Genomic DNA, 23,569 nt, shown 5'->3' on the forward strand with positions numbered 1-23,569 from the left:
AATGTGACTCGCGTTGTTTTCGTCAAACATGCGATGTAGGTACAATTGTGTGACTGAGGGCCTACCGCGAACCACTTTCGACGTGTTGCCTCCCTGTCACACTTACGTACGAATTTACAAGTGCGGCAGGGAGGCACGACTTCTAAAGGAAATACTAGTCATGAATTGGAACAAGTATAAATTAAAAAAAATATTGGAAAAACTAAAGGGTTCGCGAAAACTTACTTTCCGCACGCTAAACAGCTATCTGAAGTAGCACTTTTTGAGCATTTGTATTAAACAATATTTTTCGTTAAGTGGCAAACGCAGGGCCAGTGAGACGCCGAATGACTAATAGCATAGCAACAACGTCTATTACCTAGAGCTAATGCAATGGCGCAGATAGAAATGAGCGAACATCTTGCAGGAGACGGCTTAGCTTACTTCCACTAAAAGCCCACTTAGAGATCTCTTCGGGAACGGATTCGAGCTGAGGGCTCTCCAACTTTTCGCGGAATCTTCGGCCAATAAGTTATTTCGAGGTCGACGTGAGTAGTGTCGCAAGGAAATGCTTTGGCAACTTCAACAAGTATTAATCCAGGTACCTACTCTGGCACATATCGTAGCCAATAATGTGTGTACAATATATTCATAATTTATTTCGGATCCGTTTTCAGCGCCTACTATTAACAGCACATTTGAAATATGGAATGCCTAATCTCAATATTATTATACTTTTACTTTCATATAAACTTAATGAAATGGACCTACATTCAATTTACGAAAAGACACAGCAAGCCAACAAGATAAACACATGTTAGGCTTTAAATGATTACAATATAAGCAATAACTAATAAAAAGCACTCACTTGCAGCACTTTTACTAAGAAGGGAAGACTCGACCGTTCATGTTTACCAAGTTTTACTTTTACGATTTTTTCATTATTTTTGGACCCATGGTTCAAAAACTAGAGGGGAAATATGTTTTTTGAAGACCTCTATTCATTGTTAAAAGACCTATCCAACCAAATCCCATATCATGAGGTTAAGCGAAGAATAAATTGTAGGTAGGGGAGGTACTCTAAAAGAACTTGTTATTGATTTTTTTACTTTACCGTTTTGTTGCCATGACTGATTTATATTTACATGCCAAATTTCAGATTTTTATCACTAACGATCACGGAGCAAAGTCGCAGACATACCGACAGACGGACATGGGGAAACTATAAAGGCTTCTAGTTAACTACGGAACCCTAAAAAGGAGTAGATTCATCACAATTCATCATGAATTCATGATGTCACTATGTTAGTCGCCCATAGTTCTTCATAGCAACCATAGAGTTATTTATTGCAGAAGAGATGTTAATAAAGAGACAAAGAAAACGGCTCGCACCATCTATATTATTTGTCAAATTCGAAGCACAAATTGATCTTAGACAAATATATCTTTTTCATTGGACGAGTCGTAAAGAATAACTGATTTGACTTCTCAGGAATACTTTCCTAAATAATTAAGTCTCCACTAGTTTTCGTGCAGATTGTTAGTAGCACAATTGGTGCAAAGTGATTGGCACAAACAAAGCTAACAGGATGGGAGTGGAACTTGGAAAAATACGACTGGTAACCATTATGCAATTTTGCATTTCCAAAATTTGTAATTAAGTACCCCTGTCTGTATTCCACATGTAATTGTGATCATTCCATTCCGAGCGGGCATTGCAACGAGTGCTCTAGTCGCCGGGTGTTTGGGTTCAGCCCGGCAGGGAGGGAAATACGCCTGTGCTCCATCAGAGCAGCTCATGCGGCATGCGGCGCGAGTATAACATTGTTGCGACTCGTTGTGGCATGTTATTGCAAACCCACATACGTGATACTGCCGACTATCTGACATTTCATGCCGATGAACCGACTACGTGCGCATACTTTCCCGGCGTACGTATAAAATACCAAATGCATTGTGAATTCATGGAGCAGTAATGCGAAATTGCAGAATGACTAACGATTTTTTAGTATTACGATTTTGTCTAAATGCAGTTACTCATAGCCATAAAAAAATCTAATTTATTTAAAACTAAATTATTATTTTACCGTGCACAAATTAAATTATTTACTAAAATAATCAAAAACTTACAAAGTATGTAGTATCGGTGTGATGTTGGCACTTCAACCATAGGCATAAAGCCAAGTGTAAACCCATGAAAGTTTACTGAGCAGAAATCAGACTATTCCGCATAATATACACTCGATAGAAATATTGTTTTAAATTCTCCGGCTCAGTATTTTGTTTTTCATCGCAATATTTTCACAAGTCAATAATTCTATATAAAGCCGGTCGAAGAGGCAAATCTTTTTAACCGATGCGGGAAACTAATGGCACAGGCGAGGCTTTCGGGGAAATCCGCTTCTTGTTGTCAATACAGGGCAACGGTGATGGCTCCCTCCGCTAAGCCTTTATTTCACAAGTAAGAGCACACTATCTTCGCTTTTATTGCGGCCGCGGCGTGCCGAGCTACAAGCGTAAGTAAATGCAGTAATAAAAAAGAGACCCATTTAAATAGGAAATCAATACAATTCTTATGGATATTTTTGGAGTTTCTTTAATGGGTACATGGGTAAGTATTTGGTTAGAACTTCCTCGTGTTTTTAAGGTGCTAGTTAAGTAATTTGTTTTCATTATAGTTAGTGTAATGTTGAAAACTGCAACAGTAACTACAACGACGTGTAGCCTTTCAGTACGTTCCCGTAAAACAATAACAAAGATAAAACGTGTAAAGTGCCAAAGCTGACATTGATCAACGATACTTTCTAGTTTAGCCACGCCAGGCATCTGAGCGTATCATGTTTGTTAGCAGTAAAATAGTTTCAAGTTAACTAATGACTTTCTCAATCATAGTTGATGACAGCAAATCAACTAAACGTGTTTCACGATAAGCTAATACTAATCTGTGTCTCAAGTGGGGTGCTGGGAGCACTGTCGGCTCAAATGGACCGGAGTCCCCCCAGGAAGGCTTGTGGGAGCGTACAGTCCATGCAGTAAAGGTCAGTACATACATACACACACATTGTTAGGATTTTACACAGGTAGGTGGTTTCATAATACAAGTTATAGAAGGTTTAATATAGATTTTTTAAACTCTGGATTAACGTGTTTGCGTTACGTAGTTACATAGAAAATAACAAAATAGAGACAAATAGCCTTTTTGCTTAAAAAGGTACTTAGGGCATATATACTGATAATTCATGGAACTAGCCACTTAGAAAAATTAAATTAAAAAAACAACTATAGGGTTTGAAAAAGAAACTCTCTGGCAGTATATTACTTTTTAATTTGTGAGTCTGTTATTTGTTTTTTCATCGTGACGTTGGGTTGAAAATCGTGTTTCGTTGTTGCAATGAATTTAAGTCGTGAACATTTTCGAAGCATGATTTTTTACGACTTTCGATGTGGTTTAACTCGGCAAGAAAGTTGTCAAAGACTTCAATTTAGCATTTGGCGATGAAGCCCCATCTCGTAGCTCTGTTTGTTTGGTTTAGTGAGTTTAGACGAGGACGTGACCATCTCCATGAAGATGAACGTGAAGGCCGGCCGGCGACAGCGGTTACCGATTGTACTCGTAATATTGATACTGTACGACAACTAATTGAAACTGACAAAAAAATTACCTGCCAGCAAATTCGTACTACCTTAGGCATTGGAATGAGCCAGGTGCAAAAGATACTGCATTTCCACCTTAAGGTTCGGAAACTTTGTACGCGATGGATACCGCACGATTTGACGGAAGACCAGAAACGACTGCGTGTAGAGTGGTGCCGTAAAATGATAAAATAATTTGACGGCGGACAATCAAAGGCTGTATATAATATGTATCGTGACAGGTGATGAAACTTGGGTTTACTGCTTTGAACCAGAAAGGAAAAGTCAATCGGCGGAGTGGGTCTTTCCTTTTGAAGACTTGCCGATGAAAGTTAAAAAAAGTCGAAGCACTGGTAAGAAAATGGTTGCTTCTTTTTTCGGAAAATCAGGGCATTACACCACTGTACCGCTTGACAACCAAAAGACAGTAACTGCAGATTGGTATGGAAACAAGTGCTTGCCCAGAATTTTTGACAAAGTTCGTGAAAAGCGTGTCCGTAGCAAAATAATCCTCCACCACGACAACGCGTCGGTACGTTCCGCCAAGGCAACGAATGTGTATTTGAAGGCCTCAAATGTGGAATTAATGAGTCATCCGCCATATAGCACCGATCTCGCACTATGTGATTTCTTTTTATTTCCAAAAATTAAAGATAAACTCAGAGGTTTACGATTTACAAGCCCGGAAGTAGCAGTGAATGTTTTCCATGAAGCCATCGAAGAGGTCCCTATGGAAGACTGGACCCACTGCTTTTCACAATGGTTCCAGAGAATGCAAAAGTGTGTAAATAGTAAGGGTATATACTTACTTCGAAAAACAATAAATATGTCATAAGGATAATAAGTTGTCTCATTTAAAAGAATCCAGAAACTTTCAGTATGGCCCACGTAAAACTGCTATAGTAAGAAGTAGAAATGTAAGTACTTAACTAAAACTTATCTCACAAATCTAATAAGGCGTTTAGTTATTTTGTAAGCATGCTTATAAGTAGAATAAGCCATATATACTTTAAATACTTAAACTAGAGTAGGTATATTTCTTAGTTCAGTTCAGATATACATAAATTAAATTATAAATTAATTATAAATTATTTCGCTTAACAGTCATGCTATCGCTGTTTTTTTTTTAATTATCGTTTTAACACCCTTTCCATCAGGTGTTAATAAAATTAGGTAGAGTTATATAGGTAGGTACATAGTTAAGTAAGTAGTTTGTATTTATGATATGACAAGCAAAAGGTAACAATTTATTTCATATTATCAATATGCACACTATCTTCTCTCAGTGTATCAATTAGCCTATCCGTCGTCAATGTGGCCGACAACGTGGGCGCCGACGCCGGCGGTGCGAGTACTCGCGGCTTATCGGCGTCCGGTCGCGGCGGCACTCGCCGCAGCTTCCCGCGGACACACAGGCCAAAAGCTTTGCCAACATTTCCAGTGCATCTTCTATCAAGACTATCTGGCATTAGTGGCATTGCAACATCGGGAAATGGGCACTCTCAATCTTCTAGATAAAACGAGTGATGTACGAACCATAATAACAATGCAGCAACGTCCGCAACTCAATTTATCAAGGAAATTGACAGTGAGAGCAACATATCATTATTTGTATTAGTATTTAATTTCAATTTCTGAATAAAAAGTTATCTATTTCATAAAAGTTTATTTCTGAAATGTACTTACAATTTTTTATAAGTATCTATCTATCACATCTTCGCATCAAAAGTGCTTAATTCTGAAATTGTATATTAATTTATATAATAAAGAAACGTATAAAGTATATAGCACTCTAGAATTTATGTGAATTTACGTTAGTACTATATCGAAAAAAAAAAAGGTAAGTACTTAATTACGAAACGGAAACTGTGAATTTATGTTTTTCTCGATTTCTCGCAAAAAGATTGTAGTCTACTTTTGTTTATCTTTGCCACAGGGTAGCTATTTATACAACACCGCCATTATTTACCTACGTTGCAGCATGTAAAAGTCCTTTTACTATCGATACAGGATTAATTATGCTTCGTCTATAAACATCGAAAGCTACGAGAAAGACACGAGAGCTATGAGTATGATCTACGAGTAAATATCCAAACTAAAAATATTGTTACTCAAGGGATAGAACAGGAGTAACAATCACTACATACATGTCCTTACGTACATACCTGGATATAATACGTAGGTAGATTACTGAACAATAGGTGTTCCTTTTGCTAAACTGCGTAACGCAATTATCTGTCAGGTCTAGAAATACAACATGCACGAAGGATGTGTACACAACGCATTTGACTGTGCTCACAGGTTTAGAAGAGACAACTGGTGCAAACCGTAGGCTAGTTGCTATCTATGAATACATTCGTTGTTACCCCGACTTCGTACGCGTGGATTTGTATGTTGGTGGTTACATATTCTACATGAGCATAGCAAGATAACAGTAGAGGTGACGCATGAGATTTCTCTGTCACAACCTACGAAGTTTCAAGTCCTTAACTGAAAAAATTATGTTCTCGATATAATCCCTCTCAACCCCCTTAGAAGATTATCAAGTCCACTATTAAAAAAATATATTCGGTCCCGATGCACACTTTCAATCCTTTTTTTACCAAGTTAGGGAATGAATTTTCAAAAACGGAGAAATAGTTTTTATTTTTATATAATGTCCTTTTACCAAGTTTCAAGATCCTAGTTTAAAAGAAATTTGTACGACATATAAACTTGTATCCTCTTTTCAACCCCCTTTAGGGGTTGAACTATCAAGAACGTTGAAACAACTTTTTTTTAAATCTTATACCTTTCTAAGATGTTTCAAAGCATTTCTAATGGAAACAAACTTTCAACCCCTTTCTTAATTAAAATATAGGAAAACTAATTTCACCGTTCTCCCCTAAGTTGGTGAAAACGGGTTGAAAGTTTGCATTGGGAATGAGTTTTTATCATAGTGGGTTTGAAATGTCATAGAAAGATACAATAATAGAAAACAAGAAATAGGCTAGGCAATGAATGCTCCAAAAAAGTTATAGAGGGAAATGCTTGGAACACAATTTTTGACTTCGTATCTTTGTTTTGACTACTTGTGAACTTTTTTTTTTAATACTACGTCGGTGGCAAACAAGCATACGGCCCGCTTGATGGTAAGCAGTCTCCGTAACCTATGTACGCCTGCAACAGAGGAGTTACATGCGCGATGCCGACCCTAAATCCCCCCCCCCCCCCCTCGTTGAGCTCTGGCAAGGAGTTTTTGATAAGTTTAAGAGAGGTATGGGCATTGTGAATGTCATCTCGCTTTGTGTGGTAGAGCACAGCCAGTGGATGTCATTCCAGATCTAGAACAGAGCCCAACTGGAGAAGTACCTCCACCTTACAGAAAACCGCAGCCAAATAACACTAGACCCTACTCATAGTGTTGTGTTCCTGCCGGTGAGTAAGGTTGCCAGAGCTCAACGAGGGGAGGGAGGGCTGTTAGGGAGGCGTACATAGGCTATGGAGACTGCTTACCATCAGGCGGCCCGTATGCTTGTTTGCCACCGACGTAGTATAAAAAAAACGAAAACAATACTAGACATGGCCTAGTAGCTTCAATACCCTAAAATAAATATTCAAGAGAGGATATCTCGAAAACTATTCAAGATATCGCAAAACATAACTGTATCAAACTTGTAGCAAATTTAATCAGCTTTTGTTTTGTTTCAGTAGTCATAGCGCTAAAACGCAATGTTTCCGAGATATCAGTGAAAAATCGAAAAATGGGACTTAAATGCATTCCTAATGCATTCATTGGGTTAAAAGGGGGCTGAAAATTAGTATCTAGAACGTGCAAATTTTGTATTGAGAAACTTGAAACCTTGTTAAAAGGCATGTTATTAGAATACAAAAGAAAAGTGAAATAGCATTTTTGGAAATTCATCTCCTAAGTGGGTTAAAAAGGGGTCAAAAAATCTTCTAAAGAGGTAAAGAGGGATTATATCGAGTAGATTTTTTTTTCAGTTAGGGACTTGAAACTTCGTAGGTTGTGACAGACAAATGGTATGTAGGTATTGTAAAATTATTAACAAACGAATAACTGTCCCTACTGCTGCTATCTTATGCTGCTTAATGTTCTATGCTCATGTAGAATGTGTAACTGAGCGGACTTTCGTATTTAGTTTTATAAAGTCAATATTTCTCCTACGTATTTCTACAATGTAAGTGAATGAAACCAAACGTAAACGATACTTACGTTGGTTACTTTAGAAGCGAATATATTTAAATATTTCGAACAGAACTATCTACTGGTACTATGCGGCTATTGCCATTTTAAAAATAGCAATATTTTTAAAGTTTGTAACAAACGCATCAATGTATGAAATTTGGTATTAATTGCAAAGCAAATTGGATTCTGTTTAGTCGAGTTAAGGTTGAGTTCGCGGTGAGTAAGTCTTGTTTTTAAATCATGTTGGTAACGAAAGCGAGGTGCAAACTCCGCGTTAGGGTTGTAAATCATATCTTCCTCCATTTATATGGACACTTTATTACGACGGCGCGTTCTAAATCAAATGATAAAATGCTTCTTATTTTATGTTTCCTTTCGGTGCTCTACGCATATTGTCGTCTTGCGCCGAGTAGGTGTCTGCCGTTAAGTGATGTGTCCTCAGAGTCGGCATGTCGCACATTTGTCTTGCAGATTAAAATCTCAGTACCCTCGGCGTTAGTATACGTTTGTAAATCTTAATAGTAATCTTATTCATTTTAGATAGGTAGAAAACTACGCTTGCTTATATGAATAAATTTGATTTCAACTTGGAAAACGTGACACAATAAAGTACACAATATTAAGTTCGGTAAGTACGAGGGGCAAACTGAAAGTGTTATGATAAAAATCTGAACTAATTAGGCCGTCACTCTTTATTTTAATGCGTGCCTTAAGTCTTTCTGATTATGAGCACAAATTTTCATTAGGATATTATTACCCTAAAGCGCACACAACTCGTTCTTTCAATGCATTTTTTGTATGGCGATTATTTTTACATATAAATATTTATGCATTTTTTTTCATAAATTATAAATAGTTATATTTTCATAAATAATATACCTCTCTTTGTTATATGATCTCTCTAAGCAGCATTTTCTAAGAATAAATGTTCTTAGGAAAGGTATTGCCCTCGTACACCAATAGTTTCATATAAAAAAAAGTAAATTGATATATTTCTATGCATGTTTAGTATATAATTATTTCATGTATTCGTTTTGTAAGATATTTTATGATAGATAAGATAATTTATGATAGATTATATATATATGTCAGAGAAAACTTGACGGTCAATGGTTATCGTGAAGCATTTAATCCGCCCTTTGTAGTTATTATTTTGTGCAAAATATTTTGAAATAGGTAAATAGCCAGTATAATAAAGATTGTACCTTGTAAGAGCCGAGATTTTTGACAGAGCAAGCTAGACGCACGCTACGCCCAGCCGGCACCGTCATGTTCTGAATCACGTCCGTGAACTCCGGTTCCTCCACCACTGGAACAACCAAACAAATAATAGCGTTACTTACCCTCCAACACACTTGAGAAATAGGAGTTTCCTTTAGGAAGACTTAAGTAGCTGGGAAAACGTGGCTGATAGACGATTGACGCGATAGGATGGCTAGTAAATAATAATGTTAGACCATTTAGTCTAAGAATTTCCTGTAATAATTCCATTAAATATCAGGTGTTATTTTATTCTCATAATGGTATGAATAATTCAATAACACTTGACTAACGGAGAAGGATTATTATGTGTGATACAGGTTTTTGTAATACTCATATATCCGTCGGGTTTAATATCATTTGACTTTACTTGTCATCGTATCAATGCTGGTTAAACTTGATCTAACATTACAACTACCTACTTACTAAATACCTGTGAACAGTTTTTTCGAAATTGATTATTTACATACTTTTGTTTTTCTAACAATAGGTACAGGCTAAGATATTGATTTATGTACCATTTCGTACAGTCGATGTCAAAGATATGTTTATATTTTTCGCCTTACTGCAAAGGATTAAGTTGCATGATCACAGTGACAATCAATATGAAAGCGGAATGGTACCGAAATCAAAATCTTTGACCGTACCTAAATTCTAAATGACTATATGTTGATGACAATGTAAGGGCCGATACAGACGGACTGCAACCGGACTATCATAAATATATAACTTTAATGTATGATAACTCCATAATAACAAATTGGAGTACATTAATAATTAATGTTTCGTGAAAATATAAAAAAAGTGTAGAAACATGGAAACAGAAAGAACTTTCACTTATAAAAAGTATTAGATACATTTCACTTAATACACCTACGTTAAATTACTCTATAATTATAATTCTGATTATTATATCAACGTGGTCCCACAGTGAGCGGAATTAGACTTGTGTCGTCAGCAAATGATTAATTTAAAATACAGAGTGTCTCTATCTGGACACTGCCCGAGGTTTGAAATTAATTGCGCGAGTAAACGGCACCTAAACTACTGAATGAGTTTTTAACCCCCAACGCAAAAACAGGGTGTTACATGTTTGACGCTAATGTCTGTCTGTCTGTGGCATCGTAGCTCTCCAACGGATGGGCCGAATGCGATGCGGTTTTTTTTTAAATTTGAAAACAAGTTTTCTTGTGTGATTCTTAGCTTTATTTCATAGAAATCGGTCCTGCACTTTGAAGAGTATCAGCCCTTTTCCAAAATGATGTTAGACATTTTTGGCATAAAATGGATTTTGATGGCATATATGTAGCGTAGGGGGTTTATACATTTTTAATTTAATTATTATCTAATAACAATTACGGTTGTTATACGTGGCGGGGAAACAGAACCGTGAGGAATAAAAATTAGGTAGTAAAATGATAAATGTTTCCCTTTGCCGTCTATCAAATGACAGCATTACACCCGTAGTTATGATGACATTTTTGTGTCAAAGGATACGATTTGTAATTCGCAAATTATCAAAGCAGAACGCTTTTAAACAAATTGAGTGGGCGATAAGGAATAATGTCGTCGTTTATCAAGCTCCAAGATAGATGGTTGCTGCTCTGCTCTGCCCATTTTAAATGCGTTTGTCTTTTGCTTGCCAAATTGGCGCTCTTTGTTTCTTTCTCACTTTTACGAACCAACCGAACTAGGCAATAAAGGTTCAATAAGAGGGCTTTACGTTGGTTTCTGTCTCGGTTAAAGCCGCAAAAATTTTGGAAACCTAACTGGAGCGTTTATGGCCGTTTTATTGACACAAAAGGGTGCCAAATCCAACAAAAAAAGATAAAAGAGGTGGCGCGATAAGGCAAACGGTTTAGAGTGTCGTAAAGGAAGAGTTGTCCAGGGGTTGAATGTAAACATTTGTCATTTATTGAGTCGAGTCGGGTAAAGCGGGAGCTGCGCCGGCTGCGAGCTCCTCCGGTGCGGTGACAACGCGCACCGACCGTCTTGTTTGGAGAATAAACTTGCTCAGGCTCTTCCCGCTTGTTTACATATCACCGTCTGCCTCAAACGTGGCTACAATAAATTTATCGAAGGAAGTGATTTTTTGATTCTATTTGTTTTCATCTCTTGATTTCGCAAAATTCCTACATGTTTAAATTCGATAATTATTACCGATTCGAACCGATGTGGCATATTACCTACTCTGGGTTTGCGTAGTGTCTACATTAGGCAAGTATGTACCTACGTGGGGCGCGCGGTGAGCGAAAGATACCTGACGGAAGATGAAAGCTGCGTTTTGTGTTTGCTCACCTGATCGTATTAGCTCTAAGCACGACGCTCCATTTTCTACTCCGCTGCTCCTGACTCAACCGATGTAGATCGCGCATTACCATCCCCTACGCACCCCATTCGCAGCGTTTGCGTTTTCTCAACTGATATCTGTGTTCATTTCAATTTGTATGTAATTTACTAATTAGTTCGATGAAATTGTTCCAGTGGATTTTATAAGCACTTAAAGTCCGTCAGTTTCTGTAGAAATTAAATTTCGCCAAAAATGTTCTCAGTTAATAAATAAATTTGGCCGTTTCCTTATTTACATTTTACCGTCACAAAATACAAATACACACATCAAAATTTTCTCAATATCTAAAAGTTTGATTATAAAATAAATTAATAAAATTTACATGATTAATTTCACTATAATATGAAAATATTTAGATAAATAGTAAATAATAATATAATTCAAAAACTATAAAATCGTTATAAGCATGGCGGACATAATACGATCTCCAGGACAAAACCAAATTAAAGGATTTATTGCGCTGAGTTTTGGAAGAATGGAAGTCCAGTTGGCAAGTTTTCCTTATTTTATAGGATAAACTAAACTAATTGGTAAAAAAAAAAAACGCTAACGAGTTTTAATCTTGTTTCGTTACGATAGGAGTACCTTTCTACATTTTAAAGAATTGATTAACGTGTAGTGCACACATACTTAATACAATTGTTTAACTTGCTTGGAAATTGTTTTAATTGTCAATATTGGTCACATAAGTAACCGAAAATAATATTGTAATAAAAAGTAATCTTATTTTTTTTACATATTGCATAAGGGAAATCGTTCTGCAAGTTAGGTATGACTTGAGAAATTCCAATGTGCACATGAAAAAAAAATCTATCTATTTCTGTCTATTGCTTATATTGTTATTCAAAAACACATTACGATGACAACAATGTATTTAGAAGAAAGTAAATACCGCCATGTTTACCTATGCCTGCCACGAGAAACATCGCCTTACCGACTATGACAAAGGGATTAACCATTTCCCCGCTACCGTCGTCTGCGGCTTCTTAATTAACCCCTAAGTACCCGCGCGCCGCACGCTCGCCGCACACTCTGCTTGTGAGATTATTGCTAAGACTACATATTATTTATCATTGTTCATTTGTATCGATATTGGATATTATTGAAAACTAATGTTTGTGACGTAGATTCAAAGATAATTAATTTTTCCTATATGTATTAGATATAGGTACATCAGTCTTTAATGTAACCGTATGACATGACGGACTAATCTCAGAGATAACTTAATTATTCATAAAATCCCTTGTACCAATAGCGTAAACAAAACTATTACCTATACCACAATATTATACTTCATGAGCTGGGGTTAGTTTATGGTATAAGTCATGTAGGTTGGGTCTAAATATCTACTCTATCATCATCATCTTCCTCGCGTTATCCCGGCATTTTTGTCACGGCTCATGGGAGCCTGGGGTCCGCTTGACAACTAATCCCGAGAATTGGCGAAAGCACTAGTTTTTACGAAAGCGACTACCATCTGACCTTCCAACCCAAAGGGTAACCTGGGCCTTATTGGGATTAGTCCGGTTTCCTCACGATGTTTTCCTTCACCGAAAAGCGGCTGGTAAATATGAAATGATATTTCGTACATAAGTTCCGAAAAACTTATTGGTACAAGCCGGGGTTTGAACCTGCAATCTGCGGATTGCAAGTCGCACGCTCTTAACGCTAGGGCACCATGGCTATGCGTTTAAATATCCACTCTATACATAAACAAATGTAATTGTAGGATAGTGTACTAGGGCAGTCAGAGTGTAGTGTGTACACTGCACCGGCTATATACATGACATTATTTGTTTGTACGGCTATACTATACATTACTTGCAGATCCACGAATGTCTATGCGCCTCGGGTCTAAGTACTTTAAAATTAACGTTGAAAGCTTATCGGAATTTGTCAGGGTGTCGAATACGTCCAGCAATTCTATTAATTACGCCTGGAATTGGGTCGACTAAATATTCCAAAACTAATAATGAATGGGACCGCGTCCGATGTTCCTAACTCGAGAATAATCTCATATTAAAGCTGGCCCTTATGCAAATCAAAGGCGGTCACTCGGAAGTAATCAGGCGCGGACGGGACCGCAGCGCGGCGCGGCGCGGGCACGCTCCGACCGGGGCCGCCGCAAATTGACAGCCGACGCATGCCACCAAATTGATTGTGGCTACACAGACACCTCGTTATAATGCCAATGATGCAGCGTAGACAAATAACGTGCTATCCCCCGAGACTGAACTTCCATTCTTTCAAACTCAGCGCAATAAATCATTTTAATTTGGTTTTTGCCCTGGAGATCGCATTATGTCCGCCATGCTTATAAAGATGTTGTAGTTTTTGGATTATATAGGTATTTATAAAAATATAAAATGAAGCAGTAATAATGCCAAACAATTCAGATTAACTGATGATCTGTGATCAGACGAGAACAACATGGAAATCATGGAATTTCTCATTGGAGGTTTACACAGCAGAGTGTGATTCTTAGTCATATTATCCTCACACTATCCTTCTTTTATTAGCAAATCTTACTATACATATGAATCTATAATCTATTTGCGATTAATGTAAACAAAAACAGCTGAATATAATTAGCCTGGGTATTTGGTTCTGTATTGCTTTACTTATGTTATTCTTTGTTAATAGTTATTATAGGTAAAATATAAAATAATACCTAAGTCTTTTTTGTGCATATAGGTACTTACATTAAACACCACGTTCTGCCAAATACCCCACATAAGTGGTAGAAAGTTTTGTATGCTCAAGCATTCATGCTTGCTTTATCCTAGCCGATGGCACAGCCATTGGAAACTAATCAATTAGTATCACAGTAAGAGGTTTTTCCCAATGCTCGCTGCCGCGGGCCGTGCTCTCTTGGTAATCTATTTGTTTTTCAGCTGAAATAAAAAAAGCCATTGGAAAAAATCCAAACGTTACTGATTTAATATGCACTCTGATATTTCCGATAAATGTGTTTTAGCCATTTCGAAAATTAATACTTATCCCGATTTATTGTATGTATTTTAACTATTTGGTTTATTTTTAGTTTTTTTATTAATAGGTACAAGTAGTATATGAAAATCGCGTACTGGTTACACTGGCCTTCTGTGTCATCTGATTTTGAAGCAAGAAAAAATGTTTGGAATATAACTTGTCTCCAGTTTTATGATGTCTACAATTTTTACCTAGATGTGATCATTGAAGCTATAGAAACCTTGTTATTTGCGAAAACTGATTTCTGTGACATTTATTTAACCTTGAATAACGTCAGACACGCATGTGATTTTGTGACTTGAGGAAACACTTAGAACGCCATAATGAGGGTGTATACAAGTTTCGAGCATATTATCTCTCATTCCGAGTTAAAACCCTTAATTTACTGGATTATGTGTCTAACGGAAATCTTGTTAGATTTTTTTATGCTTAGTTGTATTTAAAGTTAAAGGAATCGAATTCGATAACCAGTTCAAAAGGACATGATGAGAAATACTGTAGTGTTTCAATTTTGAAGATGGTTCATTCAATTACTGTCTACAATCAAGTACTACTCGTACCTTCAGATTTTATGAATGAAGTCACGGCAAAATTGACAAAGTGGTTTGTAGTAAACATTTAAGTTTATACGACGTCCCTTGTCACAGCTGTTACTCGTAATATTCCCATATACGATCAAATTCTTTTAAGATATCCGTAGATAAAGAACATGGCGTCGGGTGTTTGGGCGGTTTCGGACTTTCACTTATTTGTATGCTTCACCCTTCGCCGGGACGGGGACGTGACTATTCGAGATACATAAACCCTGAGTGAATACGGAAAATAGAAATAAAGTAACATATTCCTTTAGTGGACGGATTGTGGGAAAAAATATGTTGGAAGGTTATGATTTTGTTTATCTATAAAAACATTGTAAAGTAGTACCTACTGCATTTTATAATAAAACAATTTCATAAGCAAAAGTGTTAAAGTAGAATTTTGCTTATCAATATTAAATATACAGGTTGTTAACTTTTATTTAGGGCCCAACCCCGAAATCGCGAAATAAAATTTTACTCTCCAATAGAAAAAGTCAAGGTCAGACAGCGAAAATGTATGAAACAATCAATTTTTTTTCGCGATTTCGGGGTGGTCCCATTGTAAAAGTTGCTCAGTATGACCTATATATTCACCCATAAATTATTGCAGGTGACTAAAAAAACATCCTGTATAACAACTTGCGAAGATACCCAATACCCATCTCGTAATGAAAGGTACTTATGTACATGAGACTATTGTACGCAATTTTAAATTGGTTTAAACAAGTTGAATATATCCAAAAGCATATAAAAATGTAATATGAGGTTGGACGGGCGGTAATTCCGGTCAGCTCGGAAGCGGCGTCGACAGGCCCTCTTATCGCTTGTCACCGATGGTTACGAGCGAGTCGAGCGACACCGGAACACCCCTTCAATCTCCTCGCACTGCTCAATAGAGTTGCCACTGCCGACTAACGATTCTTATTTCGTGGAGATGTTAGGGATGGTTTCTGTATAACATGATGATATGTGATCGGAAGGGAAGATATTTATTTACAGTTCTTACTACGGACTATCTGCATAGCTTATATACTAGAATAGGTATGTAATTGATGATTTATTTTGCTAATGTCTGTCAATGTATGTGTATTATCTGTAAGGAGTAGCTACACAGCGCGGTAAAAGACGGCGCGGTATTTCCAACCAAATAAATGATGATCTACTAAATCTATTCACTACACTATCACAGGTATTTTATACTTACTAGAAGACTCCAACCATTACAATTGAACCCTGTATTATTAACAAATAAAACATTTTTCATTTTTTTTTTCATTTTCATCTACTTTGTTGAAAAGACAGAGAACACTGTAAAACACGTTTATTACTGTATTTAAGCGGGTGAACGTTTGCATAATAGAGTATCTTAAGTCTGATCACTAATTGAACAAGTGTTTTGAGGCTCACGGGCGCGTAAGTCGAGAGATCTAATTAAAGCACCTGCCGCGGTGCGCCGCCGCCGCGCTTCGAACCCCGCTCCGGCCCATTATCACGCCCCCACTTCCTATTAGCATTGTCTCCTTGAGGGCGATACTTATCTTTATTTAAATTCACTTCTTGGTAATTGGGTTGACGAGTCGACAACGTGATTTGCATTGATGAAAATTGGCCAGTGTACCCGGTTTCAGTAGCTTATAACTCGTCGGTTAATTTGTTTTTATCACATTTATACAATGAAAACGATTTAATCAGCGATGGATACGGTTTCACGGAAAGCCTCGTAGTTTGTTAATGTAATACCGCATTTGATTATAATTAAATTATTTATCAATGTTACAAATTAAATTAAAAGAAGTCTAAGCGTATAGCTCGACCTCATAAAGTAGTTTCAATTCGCGGCGTAGAGTTGACGTCATGTTAGCACTTGTATCATTTTTTGATAGCTCTGTGGTGGTACAGTCAGAGAACGCGCTTGGTTATTTCTCATTACGGAACACGCGATAAAATCACACAGAGTCGTTGCCTCATTAAAATCTTCTGGTACGCGCATCTGCGAGCCTTTTGTAAAGGCGGTAGCGCGACGCTCTCAACGCCTTTCACGTGTCATTTGGGGCACAATACCGTGCGGCGGGCTTCCCTCGCACGGCGCGATGCCGCGCTGCGCCGCGGCTGCGATACATGGCGCCATCCCAACGATGCGACATGACACGCGCTTAACGATATGATATGCAATTTTGAGCAGAGATGCTTTCATGCCAGTCCGCTCTTTTACCATATTATTATATTATATCACAACCCTGATTGACATTTAAATGTACAGTCCACGTAAGAATCTAATAAAGGCCAAGATTTACATAAGTAAATCTAACGTTAACAAACAGTTGGAAATGTCTACAATAGACAGAGATTTTATTTTTATTCTGCAAACACTTTGAGCAAACCATAATTAACAAGATAGTTCCTTCCAACATTGAGGCCCAGTTCCAGTTTGTCGCAAACTCTAACTAAGGGAGCAACTGAAAAGTTTTAAGGTAGCTACTAATTTAATTGAAAGAACATTTCAGGAAGTAGCTTATAGCAGGTTTCAGGAAATGTTTCAGAAGGATTTATATGAATTTTATTGTTGTGAACGTTGTTATTAGTAGGTAAGCAATTAATTAGACCAGTAAATAAATATATAGACAAAAATATTTTTGTATCATCAGGGTGATGATACTATTAGGTATATAAGTAATAGTACCTGGGCGACCGAGCTTTGCTCGGTTATACTATTTATTGTAATATGTTGGTGTATAGGTGATAATCTTAACTACATTTTTTTTACTAAATTAAACTTGTCTAAAACTAAAAAACTTAAAAAATTATATATGAACTTGGACTTATAAAAAAAAAAAGTTAGTGTCACCGGGCGAGATTCGAACCCGTAACACTCGTTTAGCAGTCCGCGTCTTAACCCGCTGGACCAGACGGACAGTAGCCGGTAACCCGAAATTAGCGACCATATTCTGCGTCGAAAGAAAAACGCATGAAAACTCGAAAATACGCGTTTTCCCAAACATAAGAGTAATCTAGATCGATTGTTTACCCCCAAAAACCCCCATATACCAAATTTCAGCGAAATCGTTAGAGCAGTTTCCGAGATCACAGAAATATATATACAAGAATTGCTCGTTTAAAGGTATAAGATATAGTGATTGTTAGTAAATGTATTGTCGATATCAGCTTTATCACAATGGGTGAGTTTCTTTTTTTTTTGGGAAATTTCGTATTTGAGCTGATGGCTGCGCCTAACTTTATCTATGTTTGATCGGTTTGATAACAATAAATATATTTGGCCCTAGATGAGCCAACCAAACGAGCATTCCTTAGGGCTGTAAAGCTTAAAAGCTGTATATCTTCAGAATTAAAGGAACATTTAGGTACAATGCGGCGGTTCAATATTTAGCGGCGGGTTCACTTTGCATATTCACAAGGCGGTCGGCGGGTTGCCGCTCACCGCTCACCTACCGACTTGGAATGGAAATGCGGCCCATTAGCCGCACTGGCCGTGTGCTTCCATCGCACACCGAGTCAACGCTCCTATGAACCAGTGGAAATCTGCCCTAGACATCTGTAGGTACCTACTATACGTAGTTGGATAAGTCACTTATAATTTAACGTGAGCCTCAAAACTTGCTAAGCTTTCTCGGTAAGTGATATATACCCATATGTCCCATATATGTATTATAATCACTTCATAGTGCAAGCAAGTCCTACGCTTAGATAAACCACTATAAGCAACTTCTTTTTTTTTTTAAATACTACGTCGGTGGCAAACAAGCATACGGCCCGCCTGATGGTAAGCAGTCTCCGTAGCCTATGTACGCCTGCAACTCCAGAGGAGTCACATGCGCGTTGCCGACCCTAACATTCCCCCCCCTCGTTGAGCCCTGGCAATCTTACTCACCGGCAGGAACACAACACTATGTTCTGAACACTATGAACACTTCGAAATTATAGAAATTGAGTAATCGAACAGCACCCTAATATTGGTTGGCTTGAGCTCTCGAATTGCTTGTGCTCGGCAAATAAATGGAATAACATGTCCCGTGCGGTGCCAGTGCTCGGAGCTCGCTACCAAAGCCACTGTCTCCAACCAATTATCAGAATTATCTGCTCTTTTAAACTATACGCTCGTCACCTCTAATTGATGTCCATTTTGCGTAATGCGGCTTTTTTCCAAGAACGTGATAGTTATTGTAATCAGATAGGTAAGTAAGTATTGGTAGCTACTAAACAAAGCAGCCCAAATTTGCTTAAGTCCAGATGGAGGCTGGTTACTAAAGCAGGTCTTAAATATTACTTTAATGTAAATGTTTAGTCATTTAGTGTTTTTATGAAAACTCTCAAGTACAATGATATTTATAACCACGAGTGAAAATGTATCCAACACTGACACATTTTAATATTTTTAAGTATGTACATTACGAGTATCTCAACTACCTCGGTAAACTATAGGATCGATATATGTTTTACCGTATCCATACAGCCGAATCCTTACAGCGGGAAAATTTAATGCTGAATACTATATATGGAGCAAGCAATATTTCAATAGCAATATAATGTACCTCGCCGGAATACCTAGTACTCGTTTCATAACTGTTTGATTTGTGAACAATGCCGATACGAATACTGTTCCATTGTACCCCACTTATATTGTTAATTAAATGGTAAATTTGTTAAGCCTACAGGGGTTATGACATTGGTATTTGCTTGGTTTAGCTTCTACATTCAGGTTGTGAAAACGTAAACGAATTAAACAGAAAGCAAAAAAGAGGTGAACGAGAACTCTCGGATGCATGCAAAACGTCGCCGGGCGCAAATGTACGCGAGCTTCGTGATCGTTTGCTTTGGTTGTTCCTAGAAAAACCAATACAGAAACGGGGAACTTACTTGCTTAAATAGGTACGTGCATTTTGGCTTTGTAATCAAATCCAAAATTGGATTAGCTATTTTATAAAAAAACGGAATTAGGTATTTTTTTGTTGTCTTTATCTAATCTTATAATATAAGGTGATAAGTATATGCGGCAATATGTGTTACAATCACAAAGTGCACTATCTTCCGGTGGTAGTATATTCGCATTCATGCATTTACTCAGACTGCGGCGGAGAGCAGCCACTGTGGCATTGCGACTCCGCGCACGATCCCATGACGTGGCGTCTCTGAGGAATCAGCGCGCCGGCTCCCCACTACTTTACTTGTGTACTCTCCTGTTTCACTCGACTCGGCAAATATAAAGCTCTACTAATGAATAGAATTGGACGCTCGCCGCGATATAGCCTTTATGAAATAAAACGGATCTCACTCAGTTCGCTTACAGATTCTGGAGATAATAACTACGGCACAATATTTAAATGCGAAAAAGCCACTCTCCTCAGTGACGCGGTGAAGCAAATGGAGCAGAATATCAATCTAGAGACAACCGTGACTGAGCGCTTTCTTTCCCTGTGAAAGAAAATCTGTTGTGTTGGATACCTTTGACACACTGTTAGTATGTAGATCTATGCTTAGTGAGTGCAGTTACGTTTTCTGTCGTCGGCAGCGGATCGTTATCTGTTTCCACTAAAGGAAACTGGCTTTTCTGCGAAGAGCCCCCACGGTTTCGTCGGCCTCCCCCTGCTCGACTTCTCCTTTTTGCGTTATTTCATTTTTCTTTGCTAACGTGCACCTGCTAGTTAGCCGCCGCGGGCTCTCATTGCTCCTGCAATGTTAACTGGACTTCTCCTTGTATCGTTAAAAAATATATCTTTTGATAGAATTAATCAATAGATTAAAAGTATGCTTTTTTACACTTCTTATTGGAGCACACCTAAAATATATTGAATTTTTGCGGTAAAAAATACCAATGTTTTAGTTACACGATACATAGATAGGTAACACAATATTTAATACACACTCATATACCTATGACTGGTTCGATTGTTTCGTGCAAATAGACATTACCTACATTTTGTAATTTATGATTTAATTACTTTTTCAATATTTATCGTCAAATATATATTATGAAATTCGACCATATCACATTATTAACACCTAGCAAAAAGTGGGTCAGGTTAGGTTAGAGCTGCAACCCCGTATACAAAACAAATTTTTGATGGTATAAAGTATTACGTAATATTAAAATATAATACCATTACGAAATGTGTCTTTATAGTAATTAAAAATTATTTAAATAAAGGTATTATTATCCATTCTGATTTAATTGAAATCAAAATATAACAACTACAATTTATCCGTGTCAAGATTAATCAAGAAGTTTTTTTAAGGTACAATTAAATATGACCCCTTATGAAAGTAGAAAGTAGAAATTTCATGAAAGTAGAAAGTCACCGAGCAACAATCTATTGCAAACATTACGAGACATATAACATGACATGACATGACATTACGAGCTCCGAGCTTTTTATAGTAAAACTGCCAAGCGTTGACAATTACTTCAAAATCATTGCGTTACATTACTTTACATTGCGGGCCGAATTATTTTGTATGGTTAATATTTTCATTGTATTTCTAAGCAAAATGTATCTCTATTATACTTCTTAAGTCCTCCGCTAACCACCGTTTAAATATTCGCACGTGTTGGATTTACATACTGTACGTACTGTACTGTACATACTGACATGGTAAACAACAATAGTTACTTATCATTCTTATATCATACTTTTCAATCTCATTTCATCATAATAACTTATTATTAATAAGTTATAAATCTTATGACTGGAAATGTTTCTGGGAAAACATATTTTATCACAGTGTATCTATATGAAAACAAAACTATGAACTTTTTAATATCACAAGATTGGTTTTAACATGTTTTGTAATTAATTAGCTTTGTAATTCACTTATTAATGTCAAAATATCGACCTGAATAAAGTACCTAAAAATATTAAGTTGCCCGATAGTTACCTCCCTGCATTGTTTTCTGATGTCGGGGATATAGACCTCGATAAAACAAGAATCTCTCTATTATATGAGTAAGGCCTGATTACTGAGTAAATACTGTACATACATTTAAGTTCTGTAATCGAAAATCGGAATTATCTAATTTTATGCACAAAAAATATAGCTATTAATGCAATCGAAATTACGATAAAATTCTGTAAGTTACGTACGTCGTCGTGTACGTAGGTAATTACGTTCGCAATTTTTGTATGGGAAGCTCCATATGTAATTTTCTACTGAATGAGGTTAATCAATCCGTCAACTTTGGTTAACAGTACAACCAGACAAGATTTAACATAGTTTGTTAAGAACATTAAGGTACCATAAAATATTTAGGGCTAAAATGTAACTTACGTAATAAAAGCAGTCCAGCGGGTCTCTATTGTTTCCCATAAAGTTTTAAGTCATAATGTATTGTTTGTCAGCATTTTTGCTAGCCATAATTTGGTTTCAGAAACGCGTCTCTTTTCAGGATTGCCATACTTAACCTAACCTATCTATAGGATAACCTAAGAAAATTCCTGAAAAGTTAACTGTTTCAGAGTCATGACTAATGATAATATGACTATCATTAGGGGATCCGCAGTCCAGCTACTTTATTTTAGAACTATTTTGTCGCACTTGCCAAATATAAGTTAGAACTAGAAAACTAAACAGTGGGCGAATATGAAGTTTAATGCCCGCCGTCAGTGCAATAGATGGTGTACGCAGAAGCTCCTACATACTCGTAGCTTCCTGATACATTTGTATTCCTTACAGACAAGTAATCAATATCCGTTTGTCACGACCGAATAGCACTGTACTCGGTCTGCGACAACTTTTACTTCAAAGTCGCACAGAGCTGCGCCAGCGCAATCAAAACTAGGATTTTATAAAAAAAATTGATATAACACTGGTAAATTTTTCATTATTTCTACCTCGGGTCTTTATTCGCGTATATAATAGTGTAAAACCGGACGCTGGCTATTGTGATTTTTGTATGTCCATAATAATAATGAAATTTCACTTTTGACACTGACAGATCATATCCATAACGAAAGCAGCTAAAATTCATGTCCTATTATTACAATCAGAATACGCGTTCAGGCGTCCCAAATTATTCTAGCGCACAGGATCTCGTTCTCATAGCATTGAAGTTGTTTATACTATTTCCATCAACTCGATACGATGCTCATTCTGATAGCATTTGTACAACGATACACGCCAGCGAGACAATATGATATTCTGGTATTGCGAAAAAATAAAGCTGCTGTGGCGGCATCACGCGTATGAAATAAAATAACAACGGCAGCATGGTGAGGATGGGGCTTGATACATATTTGAATACATTACCGAGCACGCAGATAATGCCGACAACATGCCGGTATTCATAATGCCTACTCGAACTCTGCGTGAATACAGATACAGCGATATGTCTCGGCGACATGACTTCATTATGCGATATGCGATCAACTCAATCTAGACAGGAGATGGAAATCTAAATGCTAATCTGATATGAGTAACGTTATTGCCAATTATGCTCAACTAATATTTAAAAAAATGTAAATATATTTCAATTTTAGTCGAATGAAAATTCACACATCGTATTTTGGGAGGCGAAATATGGTAGTGATCGCACCAAGTTTTACTTGAGAATAGGTATAATTGTAATAAAAGTATGATAAT

At 37.0% G+C, this 23,569-nt stretch overlaps 1 protein-coding gene across 2 annotated transcripts in view; it reads right to left on the reverse strand.

Annotated features, from left to right (window-relative positions):
* LOC133518989 (lachesin-like) overlaps positions 1-23,569 on the reverse strand; it is a 145,589-nt gene that overhangs the window by 20,376 nt on the left and 101,644 nt on the right. For both annotated transcript variants that reach the window (XM_061852823.1, XM_061852824.1), the window contains exon 2: positions 9,007-9,110. In XM_061852823.1, the coding sequence (XP_061708807.1) occupies positions 9,007-9,110 (104 nt within the window). The remainder of the gene's footprint in view (positions 1-9,006; positions 9,111-23,569) is intronic.

This window comes from Cydia pomonella, chromosome 6 (assembly GCF_033807575.1).
Source record: "Cydia pomonella isolate Wapato2018A chromosome 6, ilCydPomo1, whole genome shotgun sequence".
In the NCBI taxonomy this organism is placed as follows: Eukaryota; Metazoa; Arthropoda; class Insecta; order Lepidoptera; family Tortricidae; genus Cydia; species Cydia pomonella.